This window comes from Vombatus ursinus, unplaced genomic scaffold (genome assembly GCF_900497805.2).
Source record: "Vombatus ursinus unplaced genomic scaffold, bare-nosed wombat genome assembly UNPS02014959.1, whole genome shotgun sequence".
NCBI classification, from domain to species: domain Eukaryota; kingdom Metazoa; phylum Chordata; class Mammalia; order Diprotodontia; family Vombatidae; genus Vombatus; species Vombatus ursinus.
In genome coordinates this window covers 1,586,043-1,613,876 of record NW_020954737.1, presented here as the reverse complement: position 1 = coordinate 1,613,876, position 27,834 = coordinate 1,586,043, and the positions used below count along the sequence as shown (strand labels likewise).

The 27,834-nt window shown below is 38.2% G+C and overlaps 2 protein-coding genes across 4 annotated transcripts in view; one reads left to right on the top strand and one right to left on the bottom strand.

Moving 5' to 3' along the window:
- The window catches only part of IQCB1 (IQ motif containing B1), a 67,089-nt gene extending 64,740 nt beyond the window's left edge, over positions 1-2,349 (bottom strand). For 2 of the 3 annotated variants that reach the window (XM_027845204.1, XM_027845201.1), the window contains exon 1: positions 2,243-2,349. The gene's annotated coding sequence lies outside the window, so the exon portion shown is untranslated. Of the gene's footprint in view, positions 1-1,948; positions 2,145-2,242 lie in introns of those variants that run through there. The other variant, XM_027845203.1, reaches the window with a different exon arrangement.
- A 240-nt stretch (positions 2,350-2,589) lies between these two features.
- The window catches only part of EAF2 (ELL associated factor 2), a 57,112-nt gene continuing 31,867 nt past the window's right edge, over positions 2,590-27,834 (top strand). The window contains exons 1-3 of the mRNA XM_027845205.1: positions 2,590-2,749; positions 9,781-9,875; positions 16,151-16,287. Coding sequence (XP_027701006.1) covers positions 2,644-2,749; positions 9,781-9,875; positions 16,151-16,287 — 338 coding nt within the window. The 5' untranslated portion in view covers positions 2,590-2,643. The remainder of the gene's footprint in view (positions 2,750-9,780; positions 9,876-16,150; positions 16,288-27,834) is intronic.

Sequence of the window (27,834 nt, the reverse complement as noted above, 5' to 3'; positions counted from 1 at the left end):
TACAGTTATATGACTGTTGGGTAAGATACAAAGTCTTTTCTCCATTTCAGGTGGTTTACGACAGGCTGCAATTTCCCTCATGTCCCACCTCCACTATGCCACAAGTATAACTCTTGTTTACTGTAACACCACATTTCCTAACATTAAAAATGGGAAATGAAGTATTCTATATAAGTGCACTTTCCAGATCACTTTTTAAATACCCCACACTTATTTTAACATTTATAACCTAAACATGTTTCAAATTGATATTTATGATTCAGCATTGTTATAAGCAGATGCTTATAACATTATGATACCATAATGATTTTTTTGTAGTATATTTCTTCCCTTATAGTTTTTACTTTTGTTAGGTGTCTCTCAAAATTTTGCTGCAGCAACACCTCCTCTAATTGATTGTTTCTAATCTGCTCTGGTCTAAAGAGATGATCTATATATAATTTTAAGACTGCAGGCTAAGAACTTTTAAGTTCTAGATGACAACACAAAAAATTACAGCTGGAAGAGACAACACAGTTAATCTAGCCCAACTTTTTCATTTTACTGATAAGGGCACTGGGGGTATAAGAGACAAAAAATGCTAACATTTACATGTGGCTTTCAAGGTTTACAAAGATCTTTACAAATATTATCTCACATTATCCTCACAACCACCTAGGGAGATATGGTACTATTATTTTACAGATAAAGAAACTGAGGCAGAAAGTAGTTAAGTGATTTGGCCAGGGTCAAAGAACTAGGTATCTGAGGCCACATTTGAACCTACATCTTCACAACTCCAGCTCTCTATCCATTTTGCCACCTAGCTCCCTCAAGAGATTAAGGAAATTGTTCCAGTAAGTCACATTACTAGTTATCTGCAGCTGTGCCTAGAATTAGAGTCTCCAGAACCCATATTTAGTGCCCTTTCCATTATACATGCTTCCAAAGGGTGAATCATTATTAGCAATAAAAAAAGGACTTACTGCACAACTGAGTGTCACTGATGCAAAAGTTTTCAAGATGGGCAAATCTGTCTCTAAGGATATAGTTTTGGTTTGTTTAGGTTTAAAGAACTTTACCATCATCCCTTGGCACCCAGTATTATTTAGTTCACATCCACACCTTTATCTTTTATGGAAACAATTCCCTACTGATTGGACCCCCTACTTCCATATAATTACTGTGATGGAATTCTGTGAATTCAGCTAGCATTTACATGGTGCTTTAAAGTTTGCAGAGTGCTTTACAAATATTTCATTTTATCACAACAACCCTGAGAGGTAGGTGCTATTATTATTATTCCTAGTTTACAGATGGGGAAACTGAGGCTAGGAGAGGCTAAGTGACTGACCCTAGGTCACATAGTTAAGCATTTAAAGTTGGATTTGAGGGCGAGGCTTTCTGACTCCAAGTTCAGCACGCTATCCACGGCCTCACTTAAGTGCATAGGACAACCCACAGTTCAAATAAACTTATTCACCAGTTTTAACCTGTCAGTTTTCTTAAGGAAGAGGAAAGGAAGAAGGAGGAGTGAAAGGGAGACAAAACAGGCAGGGAGGAACTGGGAAGGAGGTCTCCAAAACGCTACTCAGATGGTAACACAGTAGAAAGAGTGCTGGGTCAGGTATCAAAAGAGATCCGAGTTCAAATCCAGCCTCGGACGCCAGCTGTGTGACCCTGGGCAAGTCACTTAACCAGTTTCCTCAAATGCAAAATTGGCGTAACAGCACCTATCCTGCAGCGATTGGTGCAGTGCCCGGCATACATCTGACGCTTGATAAAGTCTTGTTTCTCGCCCCCCTTGGCTCATGCTCAGCGCACAAAGCTCGGCGACCAGCGTTGCCCAGGTAACCGAGGCGCCTCTCCCCCCCAGCCCCAGGGGAATCTGCTCTATCTACCCCGAGGAGTGGGGGACGGGGGAGTTTCGCGCAGGAGTGCAAAGGGACGCTCGAAGGCGAGCCCAGACCTGGGTCCTAATCCGCGGTGCACCAATTGTCTCGCAGCTGTGTAATTAAGGTCGAGGAAGTCCCTTCTTGCCTTCTCTGCGCCCGAAGCTCCGCCTGCGCGGTTCGGCGTCAGGGATCGCTCGGGCCCCTACGGCTATGAGAGATGCCACGCGGCGGAAATTGCCCCTTCACAGGATGGGAGCCAAAAATCCTTCCGCCAGTTGGTCACGTCACGTAGTTCTCAATACCCCTCCGCGCCGCACGGCGCCCCGCCCCAGTTCCCGTCCCCCTTTAGAACTTGCGGCGACCGTTACCTCGACCTTGCGCGGGGTTTCGCCAAGAGACGACCACCCGCGGCTGCGGCTGCGGTCGCCCAAGTCAGAGCGAGGGGCACCAGACCTAGCGGCTGAATGACGAATCTCTCTCCTCCAGGTCCATCGGCGAATGGCGGCTGCGCAAACCAGCGGCGGGCGCTCGCTGACCGAAAACCTTTCGGCTGCTCCACTCGAAGCTCCCACGGCCACACCCCCAATTCTCCCCGGGTTGTCAAGCAACAGCCAATCCGTGCCTCCGAGGCTCCCCATTGGCCCGTTCGGAGCTCCGCCCCGCGCCCCACCGGGTGTGCAGCTGGGGGCTTGCAGCGAGAGGCCGGCAGGCTGCGGCTCCGGGTCCAGGTGGCAGGTGGCGTGCGGCTGCCTAGCTGCGGCGGAGGAGGATGAATGGGCCGTCGGGTGCGCCGTACTTTGACAGCCGGGAGCGGGTGCTGAAGTTGGGAGAGAGTTTCGAGAAGCATCCGCGCAGCGCCTTCCACACCGTGCGTTGTGAGTGGGGCAAGAAGGGGCCACACCTCGCCTTCTCTACCGGCCCTTTGGGTGGCTCTCCGCAGTCTCCGGAGTCTTCCTCACAGATGTCCCCCACCTTTTTCCTGTGGAGAAAGGCCGCCCTCACCCCTGCCTTCTCTGCCGCGTCCACCCCGCGGTGGGGCCCGGGCCGAGGTGTTTAGTGGGGCTGGAAAGCCCGAGGCGTAGGAGAGAACATGAGGGGGAGGGGAGGGTTTGAGTGACAGGCGGGTGACAGGCAGGCCGAGCTCAGGTGAGTGATGGGCGGAGGTGCCTCGCTGTTCTAGGGGTGAGGAGCTACTGCCTCCTCGCGCGAGGGACAGACAGGTCCTTCTGAGGTAGAAGGAAAGGAACAAATCAGAGATTGAGCGAACCTGGAACTGTCTGCAAGGCAGCTGGTGCGGTGCTGGTATGATAGGGGGAGGAGGGGAAGGAACCGCATTTCTTGACCTCTTGCCCATGCCTTGTTTTCTTTTCCCTCCCTCTACCACCCCCACCCCAACCAGATGGATCTTGTGAGGACTTTCACAAGAATTTGAATTTCAGGAGTTTAAAAAGATCGCCTTTATAAATACTACCTGTCTAGAGTAGGTTCACATATTTGGAACTTGATTCAAAAGTATTTGCTATGGGGGGAAAAAAACCAACAACACTTGGAGGTCTTTCTACACAGGAGGAAGAGGGACTAATGAATGGGTTTTATGCTTGTTGGGTACTAGAGTGGCTCTTTTGCCACCCCCCAAGGGTGTTTTCTTTCTCTTTTTCTTCCTTTTCTTTTTTCTCTTCCTCTTTCTCAGTTTCCCTTATTTGAAAATGAGGGGTGTAGTTATGGTTGCCAAACTGAAAGAAAAGATTTAACAGAGCTGAAGAAGGTACCAAACCAATCAGGTGGGTGATAGGGCTTCTGTTTAAGGATAAAGGACTAAGAACGTTTTAGTCTGGAAATGTAGAAACTTGAAAATATCTGTTTCACCATAAGATATGATTAAAATTCATAAAATCATAACACATTGGAGGGGTAGACCTGAGCAGATGGTTTTAGATCAAATAAAAAGTACACCTCGTATAAGAGATAAAGAAGGTATTAAGTTGTTGATGAAGAGTACAGGCTAGTTAGCTTCAGAGAGTTTGTTATAAATTACAGAATCACTGAATCTAAAATTCAAAGGAATCTCTAAAATCACCTAATCCAAACTATACTTGAATAGGAATCCAGTCTAGAATATCCCTGACAATTGGCCATTGAGCCTCTTCTTGAGGACCAATGAAGAGGTAGTCACAGCCCATTCTGCTACTGGACAAATCCTAAAATCTAATTGTTAGGGAGATTTTTTTTTTTCTTAAGCTGGACCTCTGTCATCTGCCTTTTTAAAGTAGACACATCTATTGTTCCTAGTTGTGCACTCCAGATTCAAGCAGAACAAATCTAATTCCTCTTTGATGTGACAGTCCTTCAAATTGTCATGCGTTCTTGTTCTCCACTATAGGGAGAGAATAAGTTCTCTGTGCTAAACATTCATGGTTCCTTCCACTGATTCTCTTTATGGCTTGGTTTCCAGTCTCCTCACTAGTCTACCAGCTTTCCTCCGACTTTTTAGTGTTCTACCCCTGGCCTCAGCACTTACTATTTGACCTTGGGCAAATCACTGTTTGCCTCAGTTTCCTCATCTTGAAAATGGGGATAATAACACCACCCTTCTAAGGTTGTTGTGAGGATCAAATGAGATAATAATTGTAAAGTGCTTGACATAGTGCCTGGCGTATAGTAAGCACTATATAAATGTTAGCTGTCAAATGTGGCAGCTAGTGATGGACATAATATTCCAGATATGATCTGTCTAGGATAGGCAATAGCAGGATTATATCATCTACAACATTTATTAATGCAGGCAAAAATCGCATTAGCTTTTTTGGCTCCCATCTCTGGGCCTGCCATCTTCTAAAACCCTAGCTTTTTTTTTCCCCACAAGAACTGTTGTTTAACCATACATGCCTCTCCTATTCTGCAATCTTTGTAAATACAAAGTATTTTCTTTGAACCCAGTTAGAGTACTTTACATTTATCCCTAGTAAATACCATCTTATTAGATTCAGCTCATCATTCTACCCAGTCAAGATCTTTTTGGAACCTAACTTTTATCCAGCATGTGATATTATTTTCTGCCAGCTTATATCACCTCCATGTGTTCATCCTTGTCATTTATAGAAATGTTGAACAGCGCAGGGCCAAGGGCAAATCCATGGGGCCATCCACTAGATACTTCTCCAAGTTAATATCAACTCATTAAGACTTCTTTCTTGACTCTGTAATTCAACCAATTCTGTATTTATATAATTCTACTAGCACCTTATGCACAAGGTACAGTATGTCATTGACATAACCCTAATCTACCATCCTAGAAACCCTAGGAAAAAAAGGAAATGAGATTAGCTTGGCATGGTCTGTTCTTTCTGAAGCCGTACTGGCTTTTGGTTGTTGCTACTTTTTTTTTTCTAAAATGCTCATAAACCATCCCTTTAATAAGACTCAAGAATTTTTCTTCCTTTAATGTCATCTGTTTTGTCATTTACCATTAATAATGATCCTATCCCTACTTTGACATTTTTCTTGCTTCTAAAATGTTTTTTTTGAAAAGAATTGTTTTTTTTTCCATTAGCATTTATCACTAAACTTTGGTGCTCCTGCAATTTTTCTTAAAAAGATTGTCATTTTTATAACCTGCCCTCCCTTCTTTTATAGGTATCTTTTAAAATTCTAATTTGATTGAATCCTTGTGAATTCACATATGCCTCTTTAAACAACTCCTTTTCTTCTTCAGAATAGAAGAGTTTTAATAACCTTATAATGGGGCATTAAGGAAAACAAGTGATAGTTGGATACATCCTTGACATTTTGAGATTGACATCATAGGAAAATAATTGTATTCTCTCACATTGGCCCATGGCCATTATCAGAACAATAGTTAGCTTGGTGAACCATAGTTCCTTTCCAGTATGTCATTTTAGTTGATAAGTGCTTACTGAGTATATGGTGAGTATAGCAAGTGCTTATTGAGTATATGGTGAGTATAGCAACTTGAAGGATACAAAAGGAGGAAGAAATAGTTCCTATGCTCAAATTATAATCTTGTTAGAGGAACAGTTGTATGAAACAATTAGAGACTAGGACTACACAACATTTTAGCAACTGATTATAGAATTATACTATTATACTATTGCAGAATAGTATAATTGTAGAATTATACTAGATGCTGTGATAATTCAGATAATAGATGTAGTCATAGGAAGTACAAGAGTGCCATCTGAGACGACTGACTCTACTGTCCTCCCAGCCTAGCCTCCCACCTTGTTAAATGTTCATGTGTGGTAGATTCTGCAGTGGTAGGCCTGGGCATGCAGAAGGAGGAGGAAGCTAGTACAAACTCTCAAAGAGGCACCCTTAGTACTAACATTATTTCTTAACCCCCCATCTATTTCCTTCTCTTCTGTTCTCTTCTCTTCTCCTGGCATTACTCCTCCCAGAGTTTCCTAGGCATCTGTATAAGATAATTTAGAATAGATTCTGGTTCTATCTGAAATGTAGAGGAACATTCCTTAAAGATATAACATTACTATTTATGTGTAACTTTCTTACTTAGGACCTAAAAAGAAAAAGAGAGAAAGCACTTGTTGGGTAGAGTAAGATCAGTCAGTCAGTAAATAAACATTTATTAAGAACCCACTGTGTGCCAGGCACTGCGTTTAAGTGCAGGAGATGCAAAGAAAGGTAAAAGGCAATTCTTGCTCTTCAAGTTTCCAATCTAATGAGGGGGGACAACATGAAAATAAATAACTATGTGCAGGATATATTGGAAATAATCAACATCAGGAAGGCACTGTTATTAAGAGGGATCAGGAAAAACTTCCTGTAGAAGGTGGGATTTTAGCTGGGACTTGGTGAAGGAAGCCAGGAAGTAGAAATAAGGAGGGAGAGCATTCCATGCATGGGAGATAGCCAGTGAAAATGCCTGGAGTTGAGTTGAGAGGGATAAGAGAAGAGGGCCCAGAAAAAGCCCTGGGGGATATCCAGAATTGATAAGTATGAAGATCCAGCAAAGGAAACTGAAGAGTGGTCAACTAAGTAGGAAGAGAACCGGGAGAGTAATGTCCTAAAATTTTAGATAGAAGAGAGTATGAAGGAAAAGAGGGTGATCAACGATGCCAAAGGCTGAAGAGAAGTCAAGAAGGATGAGGTTTGAGAAAAGGCCATTAGATTCGACAGCTAAGAGATTGTTAGTAACTTTGGAGAGAGGAGTTTCTGTAGAATGATGAGGTCAGACTGTAGAGAATTAAGAAGAGAGTGAGAAGAAAGAAGTAAAAGCACCAGGCAGCATTTTCAAACAGTTTAGGCAAAAAAAAAACAAAAAAAACAAAAAGGGAGGAGAGATGTGGGATGATGGTGGGGATACATGGATCAAGTGAGAGGTTTTTGAGGATGGGGAACACATAGGCATGTTAATAGGCAGTGGGGAAGTAGCCAGTAGACAGAGAGATTGAAATAAGTGAGAGAGTGCAGATGATAAAGGGGGCAGTCTGCTAGAGAAGATAGGATGGAATGACATCACTTGTACAGGTAGAGGGGTTTGCCTTGGTGAGGAGAAGAGCCACTTCTTCATGTGAGACGGGTTGAAAGTGAAGATGGTAGCAGAAATCATTTGAGTGATGTGAGATGAGGAAGGGAAAAGAAGCTCTAGTCTATTTTTTTTTTCCAGGAAAACATGAGACCAGGCTCTCAGCTAAGTAAGTAGAGCCAGGAGTAGTCATGGATGTTTGAGAAAGGATGAAAAGATTTGGAAGAGCTGCTGTGACGAGAGAGATAATGAGTTAGAGAGGTATAAAAGAATTGCCTAGCAGCAGTGAGAGATCAGTTAGGTTAGGTGACCTAAATTTGGTGTGAACCTTTGGTTTCATAATTTTTTCCAGCTTCATTCAGCAGTACATGTGTAAGACTGAAGGTAGTGGATTTTGGGAATCTTTTCATATCTGCTGTTTCCCTTCCATACTAATAGTAAAAAAAAAAAATAATTTAAAAACATGAAAAGGTTTTGATGCCTAAGGACCAGGTAATAGGGAGAAGATGCAGACTGTTCTGTTATATATTAGGAGAGGAAACAACCTGGGCAGGAGCAAGTGACTTCATCAGTGTGATGTATAAAACTTTATGTGTTTATAGTGAAAATGAAAAGCAAGAGTGATAGAAGAATATACGTTCTATTATATTTATTTGGTGCTTTAAGGTTTCCACATCATGTTGTTGAGGTAAGTAATGTGTCTCCTCCATATTACATATGGTGAAACTAAAATTCTCAAATTAAGTGATTTGCATATAGTCACAAAGTAAGTATTAATTATTGCTTCTTTTAGTTCCTGGACTCACTCAGGAACTGTGCCTTAGTCATGAGCCCATCACCTCAGCAGCCCAACAGTATCTGTGCTCTAACACTTGAAACATAACTATTAATCCACAGTATTCTCAAGGGTGTGTGCTCAGTCATTGCCTAAGAAACTCCCACCCCTTCTCATTCTTCCAGTCCTCAGGAAATCTGGGTCCCATGACCAACAAGATAGAGGACTAAATATTTTCTGCAGTCCTTGCCATCAAGAAAAATCCATTTTCCTTTCAGTGACCTCTACTTTCATGTCATGTTTTAACATGTTTAGTCATGTTTTCAACCTCTCACCATCATTCATAACTTGTTCTTATGAGATCCTGGACACTTAAGTTCCCATCTCATTGTATAATCTCTTCTTCTACCTCTTCCATGCTTATGAATAAGCAGTATAGAATATATGCTGCATCTTCAGCAAATATTTGATAATCATTACAGAGAAAGGCAATTTTACACAGTAGATAGAGAGCTGGCTTTGAAGGAAGACCTAGGTCCAAGTCTTATCTCTATGAGTTTAGGCAGGTCACATAACCTCTCAGAGCCCCAGGCAACTCTCTAAGACTAAGTTGCAGGGCAAGTTCAGATCTGTTTTAGTAGAGCTTCCTTTCCGGGAGTTCACTATGTACATGAAATCATAGATCCATACTAAATCTATGCTTGTATTTAAATATTTTGTATTTTTGGCTCTCTTTGTATTCTCTATATACTTATTATATATACATGGTGTCTCTATGTTAGAATGTGAGTTTCTCAGGAGTTGAGATTTTTTTCATTCTTTGTACTTGTGTCCCAAGCACTTAACCCCTTGACATATAGTGGTTACCTAGGAAATAAATATTTGTTGAATATCATCTGAAATTAAAGATCATTCTTGAAGTACATTTTAATTTTGCAGGGAACACTGAATGTTACTATTGTGAATTTCTCAGAAGCGCCACCAAAATTGTTTGGCCATATGTATTAAAATGAATCATGCTTACATTACATCAGATTCCCATAAAGCAATCCTAACATTTTATGTAGTCCCAGTTTTGGTTGCAATGCCTGGTATTTGTACAGTGCTTTATTAGAGTGCTATGAGAAGATATGTGAGTCAAGAATACACTTTCAGCCTTAGAGGAACTTACAATCCAGTTGAGAAGATACATTTTCTTAGGTAGTGAAAAATGGCCATGCACAAGTATAGAAAGGTGGGTACTGCATTTTTAAAAAGGACTAATCTGTCAATTTGTAGATAGGGGCTTTGCTACAGATTTGCTATAATGTATATGAAGTATTACATACATCAACTTTTCTAAGCAATGGAAACTGTAAAATTATTTCCTGTGATTTTTAGAATCTATAAAACCATAAATTTGACCTTTAAATAGATAAAATGATTTAAAATATTAAATTAAAATATTAAAAATAGTATGTGTCATACATATTCTTTTCTTAACTGCATATGGAAAAACAAGCTATATTGAACTTTTTTTGGATTTCTGAAGTTATTAAAAATTATTCAATACTTCTGAAACGTGTTTGACTTTTGATATGCTAAGTAGTTTTTATAAGTTGTCAAAATCAGTGTTGTTTTATTTTTAGATGACTTTAAACCTGCATCTATTGATACCTCTTGTGAAGGAGATCTTGAAGTTGGCAAAGGTGAACAGGTGACAATAACACTGCCAAATATAGAGGTAAGAATTGTCATCCATTTAAAATAAACTGATGTTTAAATGGGGAAGTATAGTCTGAATTAGAGCTTAAATAAAATTAAAATTTTGAGTCTGAGAGGTTAACAAATTTCAAACACATACAGAACTCTAGTTCTATTTCTAATTAATGATATGAACTGTTTAATAGTTCTAAGAGTTTTAGTGGCTCACACTATTAGTCTGAAAAAAATTACATAACCTTATGTCTAAAAAGAATCCTTAAAAGTTTAATCCATTTAATTGTTGCCAGGTAGAATTGTATCTAAATCCTTTTGGAAACGTGTTTACCTTTTTCTGAAAAATATCTAAAGAATATTTTTTGATAGAATGTTCCATTCTGCAAAGCCAAGAATTGGTTGTAGGTTGCTTATATTTTAGGGTTTTTTTTTTCTTTTTCAAAATTCTGAATTTAACAGCAATTAAAATGTGTGCATCCATATACACAGTAAAACAGAAAAAAGGATTGTATTTGAAATTGTCTATTATATACATCACACTTCTCTTTTTAAGTATATAATAAATTTAGCACGTAACTTTCAAAACTGTCTTGCTTGTCTGTGATTTCTTTTGGCCTTCTCTTCTTTGCATTAAAATCTGTTTCAATGATACTTTTCCCTTTTTTTCTTTTTCTTTCTCTTTTTTGGGGGGGGGGGGGTGGGGGGGGGGTCATCCTATTCTTAGATCCCTCTCCACTTCAACATCTTCTCAATGGGAAAAAAAAGAAAACCAAAACTTTGTTATTGCTTCATATTTGTCTTGAATACTTTATGTTTCCTTCTTAGTTGTCCTAAGGAGAAATTGAAAATATAATGCTGAAATTTGTATATTAGTATGACACTACTTAATTCAGTTTAATTCAGCAAATATTTATTAAGTGCCCACTTTGATTGCCCAATTCTACCCTTGTTTGGCATACAGTCTAGTGAGGGGACATGACACAGGCACAGATAACTCTAATACATAGTACATACGTAAGCAAAGTGCTATGTGAGGTACAAGGAGGGAAAGATCATGATCAACTAGTAAATGATCTTATTATATCTGTTAAAGATTGTCCAGAGCCTCCCAACCCAATTCTTCAGTCACTGAAAAGCCTTCAGTTGGTAACAACCACTGCCATGCTAGACTAGCCTCAAATTGTATTCTTGACAATGGATGATTCTTTCAAATTCTGTGTGTGTGTGTGTGTGTGTGTGTGTGTGTGTGTGTGTGTGTGTGAGAGAGAGAGAGAGAGAGAGAGAGAGAGAGCGGAACAGAGAGACAGAGAGACAGAGAAAGAGATTTGACATAGATTGAATTATTGTTTTATCAAATGATTGTCTCTTACTGTCCCCACCAGAAAAACAAGGATTCCTCCATTGAGGATATTTCCTCTAAATTACATTCAGTAAATATTTGTAAATTGTCTACTTGATATAAAGTATTCTCACTTTCCTTAGAGTTAATATCTCTAACTCAGAGCTGTAGAGATCAAGGAGAAGCCAACACTGACACAGGTTGTTTCCAAAGTTTTTATTTTTTTTTTCCTCAACGTACCCATGAGAATGTTTTATGCTCCTTTCATATGAGACTTTGAGCATTTGCTGACCCAGTAGGCTTTAGATATTGCTTGAGGGACGAGCATAAAAGCTACTAGCACTGAAGAGGAGTTGGTATTTATTTCATTTCCCATTATTCAGAATATTTAGAATGAAAGTCTTTTGTGTTTCTGTTCTCTCCTATACTGAAAAGGCTTATTTCCTTACTTATTCATGCTTAAAAAAATTAATGGATTAGTCTATCGAGGAGACCTGGCTGTAGCATAGTTTAACCTGTGGCCCAGAACTGAACATTTTTGTGTATCGACTGAGTTTAATCTTGGGGGAATTCTCATTAATCATAAACCTTTTTGACTCACCTGAAGTTCCCAGAAAACGTTAACATTTAGCCTCTATCTCCATGTCTGTGACAAAGGAGAAGGGTGTGAAAGACCTTCAGTTCTCAGGCAAGCACTCAGGCTAATAAAACATTGAATATAGAAGATGCTTTATTTGATTCAACAACAGTAGCAACAATGAATTTATTCCTGAAACTATAAACAGCCAAGATAAAAAGTTCCCACCTTCTCCACTAAGTCTTATGTTCCCAGGAATCTATATATTCCTCCAGACCTAATGTGCCATCCTGGGATTGAGGCCTCCTGCAAGTGGAAAGCATTCAGGGTTCCTAGGGCATCAAATAGCCCATTGCTGTGGTAAATCCCACTTCTACCAGAGAATGATAGAATCCTGACTTCCAGTACAAACCTGGGGAGTGGTACTGTCCTTTTGGGAGAATCTCCATCTTAGAGGAATAAAGCCAAGTCAGCATATTTGCACAAACAAACTTTATAGCATATTGTGAAAAACTAGGTCATTTGTACTTTGAAGGAAGGATTAAAAACTTCACTGATGGTTTTTCCTTTTACTTGTAACTTTAAATTTTCTGGTATGATTACAGCATCTCAATTAATGATAATAAGCAATGCTATTTTATCCATCCAAAATAATTGAATGCTTTCAATAAAATATATGAATAAGTATCTAGAAGGAGACTTAACTACTTAAGTACCTGACAGCAATTTTTATTGTACTTTGTAACTTAATATAGTGTTTTAAGGTTTGCAAAGTGCTTTACATACATTCTCATTTGATTCTCATAGCAGCCCTATGATAGAGGTACTATAGGCATATTCTTATCCCCAGTTTACAGTTGAGAAAACTGAGTCTCAGACAAATTGTAACTTGCCTGGAATCCCACAGACTTGCCTGACTGTAAATGCAGCACTTTTCCCGCTGTGCCACATCGGCTCCACTTAAAACTGACTCTTCATTAAAAATGACCACACTTTAAATGTACACAGAATGTTATTGTCCTGGACTTTCTGAAGTTCTCTCCATTTCTCTCCTTTGTATCTTCATCTCTTCTTCTTTTTCTCTTTCTTATTTACATCTTCAAGGTGTCAGCTGTGGGGGAGGGTAGAGAAGAGGCTTTAAAAATCTATGCATTAAAATTATTGAATGTATTTGATTTTCTAGCTAGGATATATTCATATAGGGAGTTTAATGTGATTGGTGTATGTCTGTATGTGTATGTGTGTGTGCATATTTATGAAGAAGACACACTTAAAAATACCATTTTTAACGGAAATAAAATAACTCCAGGAATACACTATAGCATAAATTTATTAAGCAGTGTACTAAGTGCTAGGGAAGATAGACCGTTATTTAAGACATGGTCCTTTCCCTCAAGAATTTAACAGTTTAGTAAGCTCCTTTGAATAATAATGTTGAATGATATGTATGTTGATATAGTCAGAAGAGTGGAAGATCATAATTCTGGGAAAACCTTTCTGCTTAACACATCTTTCTTTTACCTACTGTTCCACCTTCATCATAATACTTGCTAAACTAACTAACATTGTTTAAACTTCTCTGTAGGAACCTCTAATAAGAACTCCAAGACTGTGGTCTGATGTAGACATATAGGAGCCAATTCAGTATAGAGTCAAATCTTGTGAGAGGTTTAGCCAAGACATCAGAGACTTATTCACATTTCTACTTCTTGAATATGTAACCTAGGCCATCTTAGTAAATTATTAATCATCTACCTTGCTTTTTATAGTCCATGGGCAATCATAAGAAATAAAGAATAGAAGGTATATTCTTGAATAGGCTATACGTTTTCCCCCATCATGAAAGTACCCCTTCAAATAAACTCTTTCCAAAGTCCTCAGTCACCATGGAAAATGTGAGGAATGATATTCTTTCTGGGAAAAAAAATGAGCTTTCCCCTACTAGCTGGTGATTTCATAATACCCAGAAGTTTCCAATTTAATCATCCTAAGCATTATTACCTTATATTAGTGTAGTATTATATACTATTCGATGCTTCCCAGTATGTTCCTGTGGTCCATTTTGCCACAGTTACAGCCTCGTCAGTAGCTTGTTGTGTTACAGATTTGTGCTAGTGAGAAAAATGTTACAGGTTTGATCACTATGTGGGCCAGTGAGTATCAGTGTTGCCGAGCCACAGACTACTAATCCCAGTCAGAATATACATTGTTCATCACAATGAGAATACTAGGTGAGAGAATATGAATAGATCATTGTTAACCTTTTCCTATGATTGATATAATTGAAAATACCCTGAATTAAACATTAGGAAACTTGGGTGTTCCAGTTCTGACTCAGACTGTGTGACCCTGGATAAAGCCCATGTTGTAGTCTCTTGGCTTTATCATTGGTAATAGCTGCCCTGTCTGCCTCACCAGGATAATAGTGAAGATCAAGTTGGATAATGGGCATAAAGGTGTTGGAAGGTGTAAAGCACTATTTGCATATCAGATATCATACTCTGTAAAACTCCTTTAATGAAAGGTCCTTGAAAATCCTGTCTGCCTCTCCCCCCTCCCCAGCCAGCTGACTCTTAACTATCACTTCAAAAGGAGACAGATTTATTCCGCCTGGGGCAGTTAGGTGGTGCAGTAGATCAAAGGTCTGGAGTAAGGAAGACCTGAGTTCAAATGTGGCCTCAGATATTTACTACTTATGTGACCCTGGGCAAGTCACTTAACCCTGTTTGCCTCAGTTCCCTCATCTGTAAAATGTACTGGAGAAGGAAATCTCACACCACTCCAGTGTCTTTGCCAAGAAGCCCCTCATAAACATGGGTTCACAAAAAGTCTGATACAGCTGAAACAACAAAACAACATTAGTCCACCCCTTGTCAGCTTGGCTGGGAATTCAATGCATTTTTTAAAATTGTAATTATTGCCTGCCACAAGCTTTAGAACAATGTTCTCACTGTTCTAGAACTACAATCCATAATGTAGTTAGAGATAAGTCATTATGGAAGCATGGCCTGACTTCCATATGTTCAGGAGGAGTTCTTCAGGTAATTTTTCCATTTGTATTCAGCTGCTTTAAAGAATAAGTGGGCAGCAGCCAGTGTTCAAGATGTAGGATGGTGCTAAATTTAGAGAAAAAAGCAAATTCATCTTAAGAAGCATATGGAATGAAAAAAAAGAAGAAGAAGCATGTAGAATGTACATGAGGGAAATAAAGTTTTGTAAATACTTCTTTGCCTTGTCCTTATGAATAACATCAAGTATCTTTTGTACTGTCGTAAGTCATTCCATTCTACTTAAGAATCCAAAGGAACTTAAAATAAATATATTATTTCCTATTGGTAATAATTGGCATTGCACTAATATATCCTCCTCCTTCCCCACCTCCCACAGTAGCATAATTTGTACATGTCTCTTTTTCATTCTTGAGTTTTATGTTTCAAGGACCTCTGATTTTTTTCAGTAAAGGAACTCTACCAACTTGGATTTTAATAGTGCTATCATAGTTGCCAGTAATTATTATCATTGTCGCAAGTGTATTTTGACATATCCATTTCCACTCATCTACGTAAGTGAAATATTGTATCTTTTATGATTTGATGAAGTCACTTGGTAGGATGGGGATCAGTGATCTCATCCGTATGTGTATTCTCACTATCAATGATCATAAGCCATCTATGGCTTCTTATCCTATGAGATTCTTAACCATGTCCTCCCATATACCCTTCATTGAAGATTTACCCAAAACACTGGAAATCTTCCTTACAGGTTTTTAAATATTGTGTGGGTACCAATGAACACTGGGGCTGTCGACGTGTTATTCTTCACTCTTTTTCCGTGCTGATATTTTTGCCTAACTTATTAGTGTCATTGTTGGTAATCTGTTATAGTCTATTAATACCTACAGTAATCTCTCCATTATCCTTTGGGTTACCTGTAATTTAAATTATATGGACATCATGGATTTTCACCATGGGGTTCTAGATTTTAGGAAAACAGAAAAAAATAAAAAGTTCATATATTTTCAAAAGAGTTAAGTTTGGTGATAATTCTGGGCATTTAGAGTTGAGAGTTTTTTCATCTCTAAAATTCAGGGATTGAACTAGATATGATCAATCAATCAATCAATAAACATTAAGCACCTGCCATGTGCCAAGCACTGTGCTTAAGCACTGAGGATGCAAAAAGAAGCAAAAGATTGTCCCTGTCCTCAAGGAGCTTACAATCTAACGGGGAGACAACATGCAAACAAATATATACAAAACAAGCTATATACAGGATAATTAGGAAATAATTAAAGGAGGGATATGTGTAAAGTTATTTCTAATCCTAAAATTAGATGACAAATTCTAAGTAAATGTTAATTAACTAGTTAAAAATTTTCAAATAGGGTTCAACACCACCAGTATCTGTTTTCAAAGGCTCAAAGAAACCTTATCTAAAAGAATGTATTTTGATTATTAACCATGATACTGGAGAATGTCGATTAGAAAAACTCAGCAGCAACATCACTGTAAAGAAAACAAGGTAAGTGGTTTAATAAAAAAAGAGATGTCCTTTATTAAAAAATATTAAGGGAAGTAAACAATATCATGGGATTGTTATATTTTAATTTATCTATTCTATGAAAAAGTTTCATGTTTTATTTCCAAATTTTGGAGCCTAAAGTTTTTGTTTTGTTTGTTTTTATTTTTTGTATCTCCCTATCATACTAAATGACTTTTTTTTGTTTGTTTCTGAATGTTTGTGTATTTTTCATGTAATTTATTGGTAGTTTTCCTCCCCTGAATAACTTTTACTCATATATTCCAAAAACATTTTGAACTCAGAATCTTTTGACTATGGCAATTAGTATGTATTGGCAGAATAGCCAATAACTACAGAGACCATCTGTCTCAGATTTTCTGGAACAGCCTCAATCTCAGGAAGAGTGTAGTTTTCAGAGTGGATATCCTTTGTAAGACCATATGTGTTTATTTTTAGTTTGTAAAATATGATTACCATCCAATAACTTAAATACAAAGTTCTCCTCATATCTCCAATGTATATTTATCTAGTACACATTATTATTTAAAGATACAAGATTTCATTGGTGTGAGTTTCCTGCATTGATGCAGATCACAGTCTTTTGATACTATAATGGATGAATGAATGGATAAGAAAAGTTTAATTACTTATTGTGTGCCAAGCACTGTGCTAAGGGTTGGAGATACAAATGTGGAAAAAAAAGCTAGATCTTGCACTCAAGCATGCATTCTAATAGGGGAAGACAGTGCATATAAGGGAGTGGTGGCCAGGAAAGGGAGTTTTTGTCTGATGAGTCACAAAGATGGCAAGTTGATGCATAAAGTTAACTAACCTACCCTTTTTAGAAGTAATAGTAATGGTACTATCAGTTTATTACAGTGGCTACAGTGTAAGGTAGAAGATTGGGGTGGGAGGGAGGGAGGTGGTAAGAGGGCCTGGGTGGATAGTTATATGGTTGGATGTAAAGGCAAAGCATGGCCTGGTGAATAGGATTAGCAGTAGTGCTATTCCTTACCCTCTTCCAGAGAGTTAAGGCCAGCTAAGTAAGCTAGTTTGCACTCTCTTAGTCACCAGTCAGTTAGCTTGGACCCTAGGGCAGGAGTGTCAAAGATGAATGGGATTAATTTCCCTAGGTACTGAGGCCCTGAATTATAGAGGTTCAGGTAGGGAGAAGTAAGGCAGTGGGGCAGAACTGGAAGGATGGCTAGATGTTATATGATGTGAAAATAAAGCAGGGTCAGGTATTTAGGACCAGCAGGAAATAGAGTGTGCTAAGTGGGTAAAGTTTGCATTCATTCCATCACCAAGTACTCAACTGAGCTGGTAGTTATAAGACCAGAAAATTTATCACTTAGACTCCTTCCCTCTGGTGATTTGACTTTCTAAATTTATAGTCTGGACATTGAATAAAAAGCACACAGTCCATATTCAAATGCTTAATAGTTTGCTAAGACTTTTCTGAACTTATCCTCTGCTGGCATAGCCATCGAGAATACAGGATTTATTATAGGTCATGGTAAAAGCACAAGAGCAAAGCTTTAATGTGAAGGATGGATCTAGTACATAGGATCAATACATATAATGATTAATCAATGCCTCAGGAGTCAGTAATTTTATTGGATTGATCACTCCCTCTATTGATGCAAATCTTAGCCCAGCTATAACTTAGAAGATGGGCATCAAGAATTGTTGTTGCTAATTAATTTCTCATCCTGTGATCAAAATGGTGATGAGTTCTTCCAAATTTTTCTGGGTTTCTGCTTAGACAACAAATAAGTCTTCCTTAGATTGTGGCCTATACTTGAAATTTTTCTACCTTGGTGGGATCTGCCAAAGTTTACCTTTCATGGCCCAGAGTTCCTTCTGTTCCATAATTCAAGAATATTTTTTTAGTACCCTAGTAGATCAGTGATCTTCCCATTGTGAAGATTGTGAGCCATACATCCTGTTTCCTTTTGTCATCCTGTTTCCTTTTTTTTCCCCATTCCCTTTCCTAACTGCAACTTACCTTCTCATATTTCTCTCTTCTTCAGGTTTGGTGTTCATGTCAATCTTTGCTTTAACTAGTGAGCAATCTGACTGTATGCAGACAGCTGATTCAGAAATGACTCCCCACATAAGTGATTAGCTCTTTCTTGTGAATATGTAATCAATTTGTTAATTAATATCACTATTTGTAAACAGTAAGTTGAAATATTGGGGCAGCTAGGTGGTACAGTGGATAGAATGCCAGGTCTGGAGTTTGGAAAACCTGAGTTTAAATCTGGACTTAGACACTCACTAACTGTGTGACCCTGGGCAAGTCACTTAGCCCTCTTTGTCTCAGTTTCCTCTTCTGTAAAATGAGCTGGAGAAGGAAATACCATACCATTCCATTATCTTTGCCAAGAAAACCCCAAAAGGGGCCATGAAGAGTCAGATATGACTGAAATGACTAAACAACAACAAAAGATTTGAAATATTACTGGAGAGTAGGAACCATATCAATACTGACATTCTTGCTATAAATTAAACCAGAGCACATAAGGATGTTGCAATGAAATGGAAGGATTATTTCCAGGCTCTAATTTGGATGTCGTTTTCATCCTTTGTTCTTTCTAAATTCAGTTTTTTTGTGGGATGTTTGGTCATCTCATGCTTATGGCGACCACAATAAAGTTTGCCATGAAGATAATTGCAGTTTATGTACTGACAGGTGTCACAGAATAGGAAAAATTCTATGACAAATTTCACCTTCTCCAAATCAAATTAATGCATACCTCAACACCTGTTAACTTTAAAGTGAAGGTGAACAAAGAGTAGGATGGCAAAAAAAAAAAAAAGTGAAAAAATGATTTGGTATTAAAAACATAAGAGCTAATGGATTACTCAAAATTATACGTGTACGTCCTCCCTGATGTCATGGTCCTCTTAGAGGGTGAAGGACAAACAATAACATGTACGTCATGAACCCTTTCTTTAAGAGAAGAGTAAGAAGATGGAGATAGTGAGGATTGAATAACATCACCAAAAATGAAATTGACTATATACATTGACAGGAAATATGAGTCATTGATGAGGAAAATCCATATCAGATTAATTATCTATGGCTGGTCAGACCATCAACTACATAGAACAACAGTCTAATTCAACACACTAAATTATAAGAAAGGATAAAGATGAGAAGACACAGCAATTAAAACAGATCCAATCTGACCTTGGATCCATCAAAACACTGAAGTATAATAGAAGACCCCAAAAGAGAGAGCAAGGTACAACCCTTATATATATGAGCCTAGAGCCAAGCAGAGACACCCCAAAAGCATGTCTTGGCATGCTTTCTAGTTTTATGGTCTCTTCTACATAATTCTGATGTCTGGCCTAGGAGTCATTTCTTACTGACCTTAAGTTGCAAACCATTTGTAAAGCTGAAATGATTTTTCAGTTTTGTGATATCTTTTCATGAGAGAGTAAAAAGCATTAGTGACTGTGGAAGAAATTGAATGTTTTAATTATTTCACCTTAAAATGAGTAAGGTGTCTTCAGTGCTCTTTGGATTAAGTAAAAAAAAATGACTGAATTTCTGTAGTAGTTGATTTTTTGATGTGTCTTAATCTTTTACTGAAGTAGTTGAGTATCAGGCAGAGTGGGGAAGGAGAAGGCACATCTCCTCACACTTTTCCTCCAGTTCTTTTCATCATTGTATGTCTGATTATATTTCTGTGGTGGACCTTTACGCTTCTCTCTTTACTGTTTCTTTGAGTCTTTCCAAACCCTTCCTGGAAGACTGGGGTCCAATTGAGGATATGCCACCTGAATTTTGTGCTTCCTTCTGTTTAACAGATGGAAACCCATTGTTAAACAGTGGGTTTAACAGTTAGGCCTGTGTGATCAATTGGGTGGGTTGCTGTATTCTTTGAGATCAATAGAGCCCCAGAAAATCTTGTCACACCTTTATGATTCTTCTGAATATCCACCTAGAACTTCATTTTTATTTCATTTAGTTCTTTTCACCTCCCACCCTCGCTGAAAATGTCTCATTAGTCAACTGAAATGTATCAAAATGTCAAGTAAAGTTTAACTTATAGCCACACTATCCATTAACAATCTATCAATGTAGAAACATTTATCAAATATTATTTATTTCTAGGGATACAAAGACAAAGATAAAAACAGAATGGCCCTTGCTTCAAAGTGTTTGTCTACCATACAGAGAGATAACATGTATACATAGGAGTAGATACAAAAAGTCTTTATGGTAACTTGGAGGTAGGGGAAAAGGATTAGCTGCTGAGGGGGACAGGGGAGGAAGGAGGGGTGAAAGATCGGGAAAGGCCTCATAAAATGTAGCATTTGAGCTGGGTGTTGAAGGAGGCTAGGCATTCTAAGTGACAGAAGTGAGGAGGAAGTATATTTTAGACACAGGTACAGAGATGAGAGATGAAATGTCACATGTGAAGAATAAGAAATAAGCCAATTTGTTTAGAACATAAAATGTAAAGAGAAATTATAATATAGGTCTGGAAATGTAGGCTGGAGCTAGAAAGTGAAGGCTTTGGAGATGTTTTTATTCACTCGTAGAGGCAATAGGGAGCCACTGGAACTTAATGAGCCTGGGAGTTACTTACATGGTCAAATCTGTGCTTTAGGAGGTGATCAGGGCCTAAACTAAAATCAGAGACATTTAATGGAGAGAGATGTGAAAGACAGTGTGAAAGTAATATTGAGAAGAATTTGGCAACTAATTTGATAATGGAGAGTGAGGAGTAAAAGATGACTCCGAGATAGCAAACATAGGTGCTTAGAAGTATCAAGAAATAGGGAAATTTGGAAGAAAGACTTGAGTTTACAGGGAGTGAATATATAGTGAAAAGAATTAAGGATTAAGTCTTGAGCAATATCCACATTTAGTTGGAAGAGGGTGGATTTTAGGGGAACCATAGTGAATTCTGTCTTGGTCATGTTAAGCTTGAGATGACTATCCAATTCAAAATATCCAATAAACAGTGACACTGGGAGAGAACTCAGGATAAGGGCTAAGGCTGGATTTATCTTCATAGAGAAATAATTGAGTCTATGGGAACTGTTGAGGTTGCTGAAAGAAGCTAGAAATAGAAGAGGGGGCCAGGAGAGAGCTTTATGAGAACACCTAGAAAGTGTGGCATTGTTAATGAATAAGCAAAAGATACTAAAAAGGGGGGAGGGAGGGAGGGAGAGAGAGAGAGAGAGAGAGATCGAGATCCAAAAATAGAGAAGGGAAAGTATCTAGGTGGAGAATATGGTAGCAATGTCAAATGTTGCAAGTGGCCATAATGAATAAGGATTGAGGAGAGTCCAACCACTTTGTCAATCAAGAGATATTCGGTAACTTTAGAGAGCAATTTCAGTGATGTGAGTGATGAGGTTGAAGCCAAATTGCAAGGAACCATAGATCATAGATTTAGATTTGAAAGGGACTTTTGTGATATTCAAGTCAAGTCTCATTTTACATATGAGGCAACTGAGGCCTAAAGAGATTAACTGACTTGGTGTGTAAGGCAGGATTTCAACTCGTGTCCTCTGACTATAAGTCCAGTGTTCTAACCACTATATAGTACTGCTTTTGGTCTTAAAATCATAGATTTAGAGTTAGAAGGTATCTTAGAGCTCATCTAGTCTAACCTCCTCATTTTGCAGCTGAAAAACTAGGGCCAGGAGAACTGAACTGACTTAACCCAAGGTTGCACCCCTAGTAAGTAATAGCGAGAATTTCAAACTCAATTACTCTGACTCCAAATCTGATGATTTGCCTACAGCCTTGGCAAACTGACTTCTTTTTCCACTCCCCTCAAATGACATTCTCGAAGTTTAAGACTCCCAAATCCCCAAATCAATTCAACAGCTTTTTTTCTCAGTCCTCATCCTCTTTGAGCTCTCTGTAGCATTCGAGATTGTTAGCTACCCATTTTGTCTGGAAACTTCCTTCTCCTTTGTCTTCTATAAACCCACATTACCTTAGCTCTCCTCCTAGCTCATTGACTATTCTTTCACTGTCTCCTCCGATGGGTCTTCTTTTTCATCTTGTCTGCTAAATGTAGACATTACCCAAGACTTAGTGCTTAACTCTTTTAGTTAATACTCACTCCCTGTACACTCAAGTCTTTCTTATACCATGAAGTGTTTTCAGCCTACAGAAATCTCCAGTTTCTCTGAACTCATTCATGCTATCTGAGTCATTTATATGCCAATAAATTACATATTTATGTGAAGAAAGACAACGTGGTATAATGGATAGAGTGCTGTACTAGGATTTAGGAAAACTCAAATCCTACCTCAGATATTACTGTGACCCTGGGCAGGTGACTTAACTTTTCTCAGCCTCAGTTTACTCAACTCTTAAAATAACCATGCCTCTCTCATAGGACTATTATGTAGAACTAATGAGATATAGGAAAGAAAGAAGCATTTATTAAGCATCTACTGTATGTCTGGTATGTTACTGTACTACATGTTAGGCACTGCTTTACAAATATTATCTCATTTAATCCTCACTGGAAGGTAGGTGCCATTCTTATCCACATTTTACATTTGAGGAAACTGAGGCAGACAGAAATTAAATGAGACCTGCCCAGGGCAATTTAACTTAAGTATATGAGGCCAGATATGAACTCAGATCTTCCTGACCCCAGGTTTAGCACTTTATTCACTGCTCTACTTAACTACCTCTATTATTACTGAATATAAGGAGCTCTACAAAACTTTTTTTTCTATTTATTTTATATCATTTTTTCTGTAGTATACTAGAACCATAGAATGTTAGAACTGAGAAAGGTTGAGAAGGGAAAAGAAAAGAAGTAGAGACAAGTGTAGAAAGCTCTTTCTAAAATTTTAAACTAGAGAGTGAGAAGGGAGATAGAGGGGATAGTAGAGTTATTGAGAGTTTTTTTGTTTTGTTTTGTCTTTTAAGGATGAGAGAGTCCTGGGAATACTTGTAGCTATTAAGGAAGGAGTCACTGAAGAGAAAGAACTTGAATATGAGAGAGTGATGTAGGGGTGATGACTGTAGGGAAAATCTACCTGAGGAAATGGGAAGGAATAGAATCAAGGGTAGAGAGATTGGCCTTGTAGAAGAGAAGGTTTATCTCTTCATCAGAAACCAGAATAAATGAGGAGAGAATGAGTGATAATGTCTGGGACAAGGGTGAGGGATGGATAGGTGAGTGGCATATGGAGAATGGAAAAAGAGGTAGATCATGGTAGATAGCCTTGATTTTCTCAGTAAGGAAAGGTCTTCAGTTGTAGGGGAGGGTAATATGGGCGTCTTGAAAAGAAAAGAAAAGTAAGGGTTTGGAACAACTGCTCTGGGGAGTGGGGTAGAGAATGAATTAGGTAAATTAGTAAAAAGAATTGCTTTACTATAGTGAGGTCCTAGCTGAGATTAGATGATGTGAATTTATAATGGGCCCAGTCAGTTGGTGACTTTCACTGCTTTTTTCTTTAACATTGTTCAGCAGCATGTGAGTAGGACCCATAGTAGTGGAAGGGTTGGAGTAACAAAGAACTGGAGTTTGGTAGAGTATGCATGAAGATAAGATAAGGGGGCAAGGGTTTGGAGAGGACAGGGTAGTGTTGAACTGGTTAATGGGTTAAAATTAGGAAGGGAGAAAAGTGAAGCCAGTAGAAGTGATGGTCTCAGAGAATACTCAGAGATAGAGGAACATGGTCATGGTGAAAACAAAAAAATGAATTTAGGAGGTGTGAGGCACCACAGGAAGAGATAAGAATGTCCGGAGATTATAGTTAGATAGATGAACTTCAGAATTCTTTAATTTTAAACACACCTTCTCTGTGTGTTTGAAGTGGAGTGAAGATAGATGGGATTTGATGTTGTTTAATTTGGGATGCAAGGGTATTTAAAGGGGCATTAAGTTATGTGTTAATGCCCCTTTAAATACCCTTGCATCCCAAATTAAAGACCTTTTGTGTAAAGACTGGGATTATGGTGGAGAGGAAGACTAGGAGCCCAGCTACTTAATTCCTTAAGGATAGACCTGGATAGGAAGAAAAAAAGACATTTCAACAAAACTAACCAATCTATCAACTGAGGCTGATTCTGACAGTTAGCATACAATATTTCACACTTGTATTCTCCATGTCCCCTTTCCTCCCAAAAGCAAGGTGGAAGGTACATTTTCTTATCTCTGGGGCCAAATTTGATGATTATGATTGCAGAGTATTCAGGGTTTGTTGTTGCTTCCATAAAAATGTTTTTACGTGCCCTTGTTTAATGTGCTCCATCTCTGGCAAAGAACCCATTATTCCAATATCTTAAGCCATGGAACATAAATCTAAATTGCATTCTTAGATACCATCTTCTCAACTGTTGTTTACTTCTCCAAACTATTTTTTTTCTTCTGACGCCTTTACTTTGATTTAACAGTAATGATGCAATCACCATCTATGACAGTAATGTCTTTAGTTTCTTGTTTAGGACTTCATGAACCTTAGCAATGTATTCTAGATTCATTCTGGGTGATCCTTTTTCCTTTTGTGAATCACCAGAAGTGGTAACAGTCGTTAGGCTTGATTGGTGCTTTGTCGTGTTACTGATAAATATAAGTGACCTCTGATTATTATCAAATGACTTCTACATTAGACTGTGACCTCCCTGAAAGTAGGGAATGGCATTTGCCTTTCTTTGCATCTACCGTGCTTGGGACAGTGTTTGACACAAAGTGGGCACCTAACAAACACTTATTGACTGACTCACTGACACGTGGAATTTGTTGTGGATTCTCATCATTACATGGAGCAGAAATTACCATTTCAAAAGTTAGCAGACCCTGCTATACCTGTTTTCTCTCTGTGGGAAAAATCCTTATATTTCACCGCTCCAAAGGTATAGTCATCTTTTTTCTTACTTTCCTTCTTCATGACATTTCTTTCCCTTTTCATTTTCCCTTTTAAGCATTTCTTCCATTCTTATACTAAACCCTTCATCCTATGTAGATGGAGAGTATAGAGGTATTCCTTGAGGTGTTTTTAATAGAAAAACCAACCCACATTTCAGGCTGTTGTTGTTGCTGTTGTTTCATTTGTTGTATTTTCTAGATCTGTTTCAAGAAGTTTGTGGAACATAGCGCACTGCACTGCTTTCTCCTACTCTGCTGTCTTAGCTCCACCCTCTATTAATTTTTCCCTCCCAAAATCTTGTTTTGTTTATTGTGTGTTTGTTAAATTTTCTGTTCAGCATCTCTTAATTTTGGTTTTAAGATTTCCTCTTTGGTGCTTCTTTTTGGATCATTGATTAGTTTTCTAATTTTTATCTCCATGTCTAGAGATATAAAGGTGCCTCTAAGATTTCTTTAGCTGCATGCAAAACTTTAAATTGTTATGTAAATGTGAATTATTACTCTCCCATATATCTTGGTATATTATATCACCTATAAATCTCTTTAATATAACTTTAATGGTGTCTATGATTTATTTTGACCCACTCATTTGAGAGTTTGTTTTTTGGTATCCATTGGTGTCTTTTTTACAATAACTTCACTTAAGTTTAAACTCCCTAATAACTATCTTTTATCCTTCTTTTTCTAAAGATTGTTTTCCCTGGAAGAGAAAACAGAAGCAAAATAGGAATTTGTATTTCTACTTTCTCTGTGTTATCATTCTTTCTATCCCAAGCAACAATCCTTTCTCTGTCCTCCTTTTGGCCTTTACCTTCATCCATCTGTCCATTCATCTATCCATCCATCTGTGCATGTATGTGTATCAATCACCATTTTTCTGTTCTTAGCATTTTTCCCAAGTCTCAATTCATTCTGGATTTGAGTCTTCCTAACATTATTGTTAGAGGACTCTACCAGTCTTTTGTATCTGTACTCATTTACTTGCCTTTTTATCTTTTGTAACTTTTAAGAATCTTAGTTTGTCAGTGAGTTCCTTCTAGCCAGATTAGTTTCTTTAAAAACCTCACTCATCAGAAGCATGCAGAGCCAAGAGGACAGTTTACACAATGACCACAATATCAATACAGGGTCCAGTCAAGATTTCAGAGAACTGACCAGTGAAGCATGTTTCTGGCAAAGAGGTAGTGGACTAGGTGCATAATGAGGCATATATTGTCAGACATGACCAAAATATTTCATCTTACTTAAATGTATTTCTTTGTTACAAGGGAAGGTTCTAGGGTGTATGTGTGTTGGGGGCAGGGGGACAGTACATGATTGGAATGAAAACTGAGGTGTTATTTAAAAAAACAGCATTAATAAAAAACTTTATAAAAATCTCATATTTCCTCCATTTGACTGTTCTATCTGTAGTATATTCTCATCACGATATCACTTCCGTCTCCTTCCTTTTGCACTTGCTCAGGTTTGTGAATTTCCATACATGAATATGTCTTCTTGATATATGATGCCACTACTCCTCTGTCCCTTTTACTTAATATCTTTATTTTCAACAAGATAAATCTTCCCATTATCATCCTATTCTATTCTATTTAAAGGCATACCCTATCCTGTCATGAGTTGCATCCTACCAACTTATGAGGCCATATTTAATTCCTTACATTAAGATTTCCAGTTGACTTTCTTATGCATTTTGTAGTCTAAAAAATGCCTTAGTTATATTTTTTGATGGAAGAAGAGGAAGACTCCCTTCTTCTGTGATAGGTTGACTCTGCTTTACACTCCACTCCTTCTTCTTGACTGGCACCCCTCCTCTATCACCTTTTCTGGAATCCTGCAATATTGAAGAATGGAAGTTCCATGCTAGTTCCACAGAGCTTCCAAGCTCTGTGACTTCATGCTGTATCACTTTAGCATCTCTCTGCCTGTGACATTAGAGTTGAGAAACCAATCAGACACACCCACTGTAATCTTTTTACCACTAAAAATCCATGGCCTTTGTTCATAAGAGCTGCTGTGGCATGGAGAAGGAAGCCCATGTATCCCCATATTGAACTAGGAGTGATGAGAGCTTGGTAGAATCATTATTGACCCCATATGTTCTCCTGCTGTAGTCTAAAGATCATCATATCCAACCCTGGATCCAGTTGTATCCTTCCTCACATCATCTGAGACTCAGTTACATCCTTACCCCCTTGGGTTACTGCGATCTAGATATCTCCTTGACTCTAAATCCCTTTTCAGTTGTCTCTACTGTCCTGTGCCCCAGTCACTGAGTGTTTCAAGTTAGGCCTAATGCCTTTTCTTGTGTGCTTTAGGATATGTCTTAGAATAAAGACTTATACTTTTATAGCATTTATAGCCTCTCTCTTTTGTGAAAGCTTGTAAGTTCCACAGCAGTTGTGATGAACCTGGATACCCATATTCGGTGCATTAGCACAGAGATATCTGAGGCCACAAATATGGTTTCTGCCCCTCACCCTAGTTGACTCCTATGAGTCACTGGGCTTCTGTTAGTTTTCTTTTCTCCCCAATTTTATAAAATTTTATAAATTTTAAAACATTCTGAGAAGGGCTTCACTAGACTGGCAAAGGGGTTTATGACACACAAAAAAAGTTAAGAACTCCTTCTTTATGGTATCTAGCTTAATAGTTTATATCTGGGCAATAGTTTTTT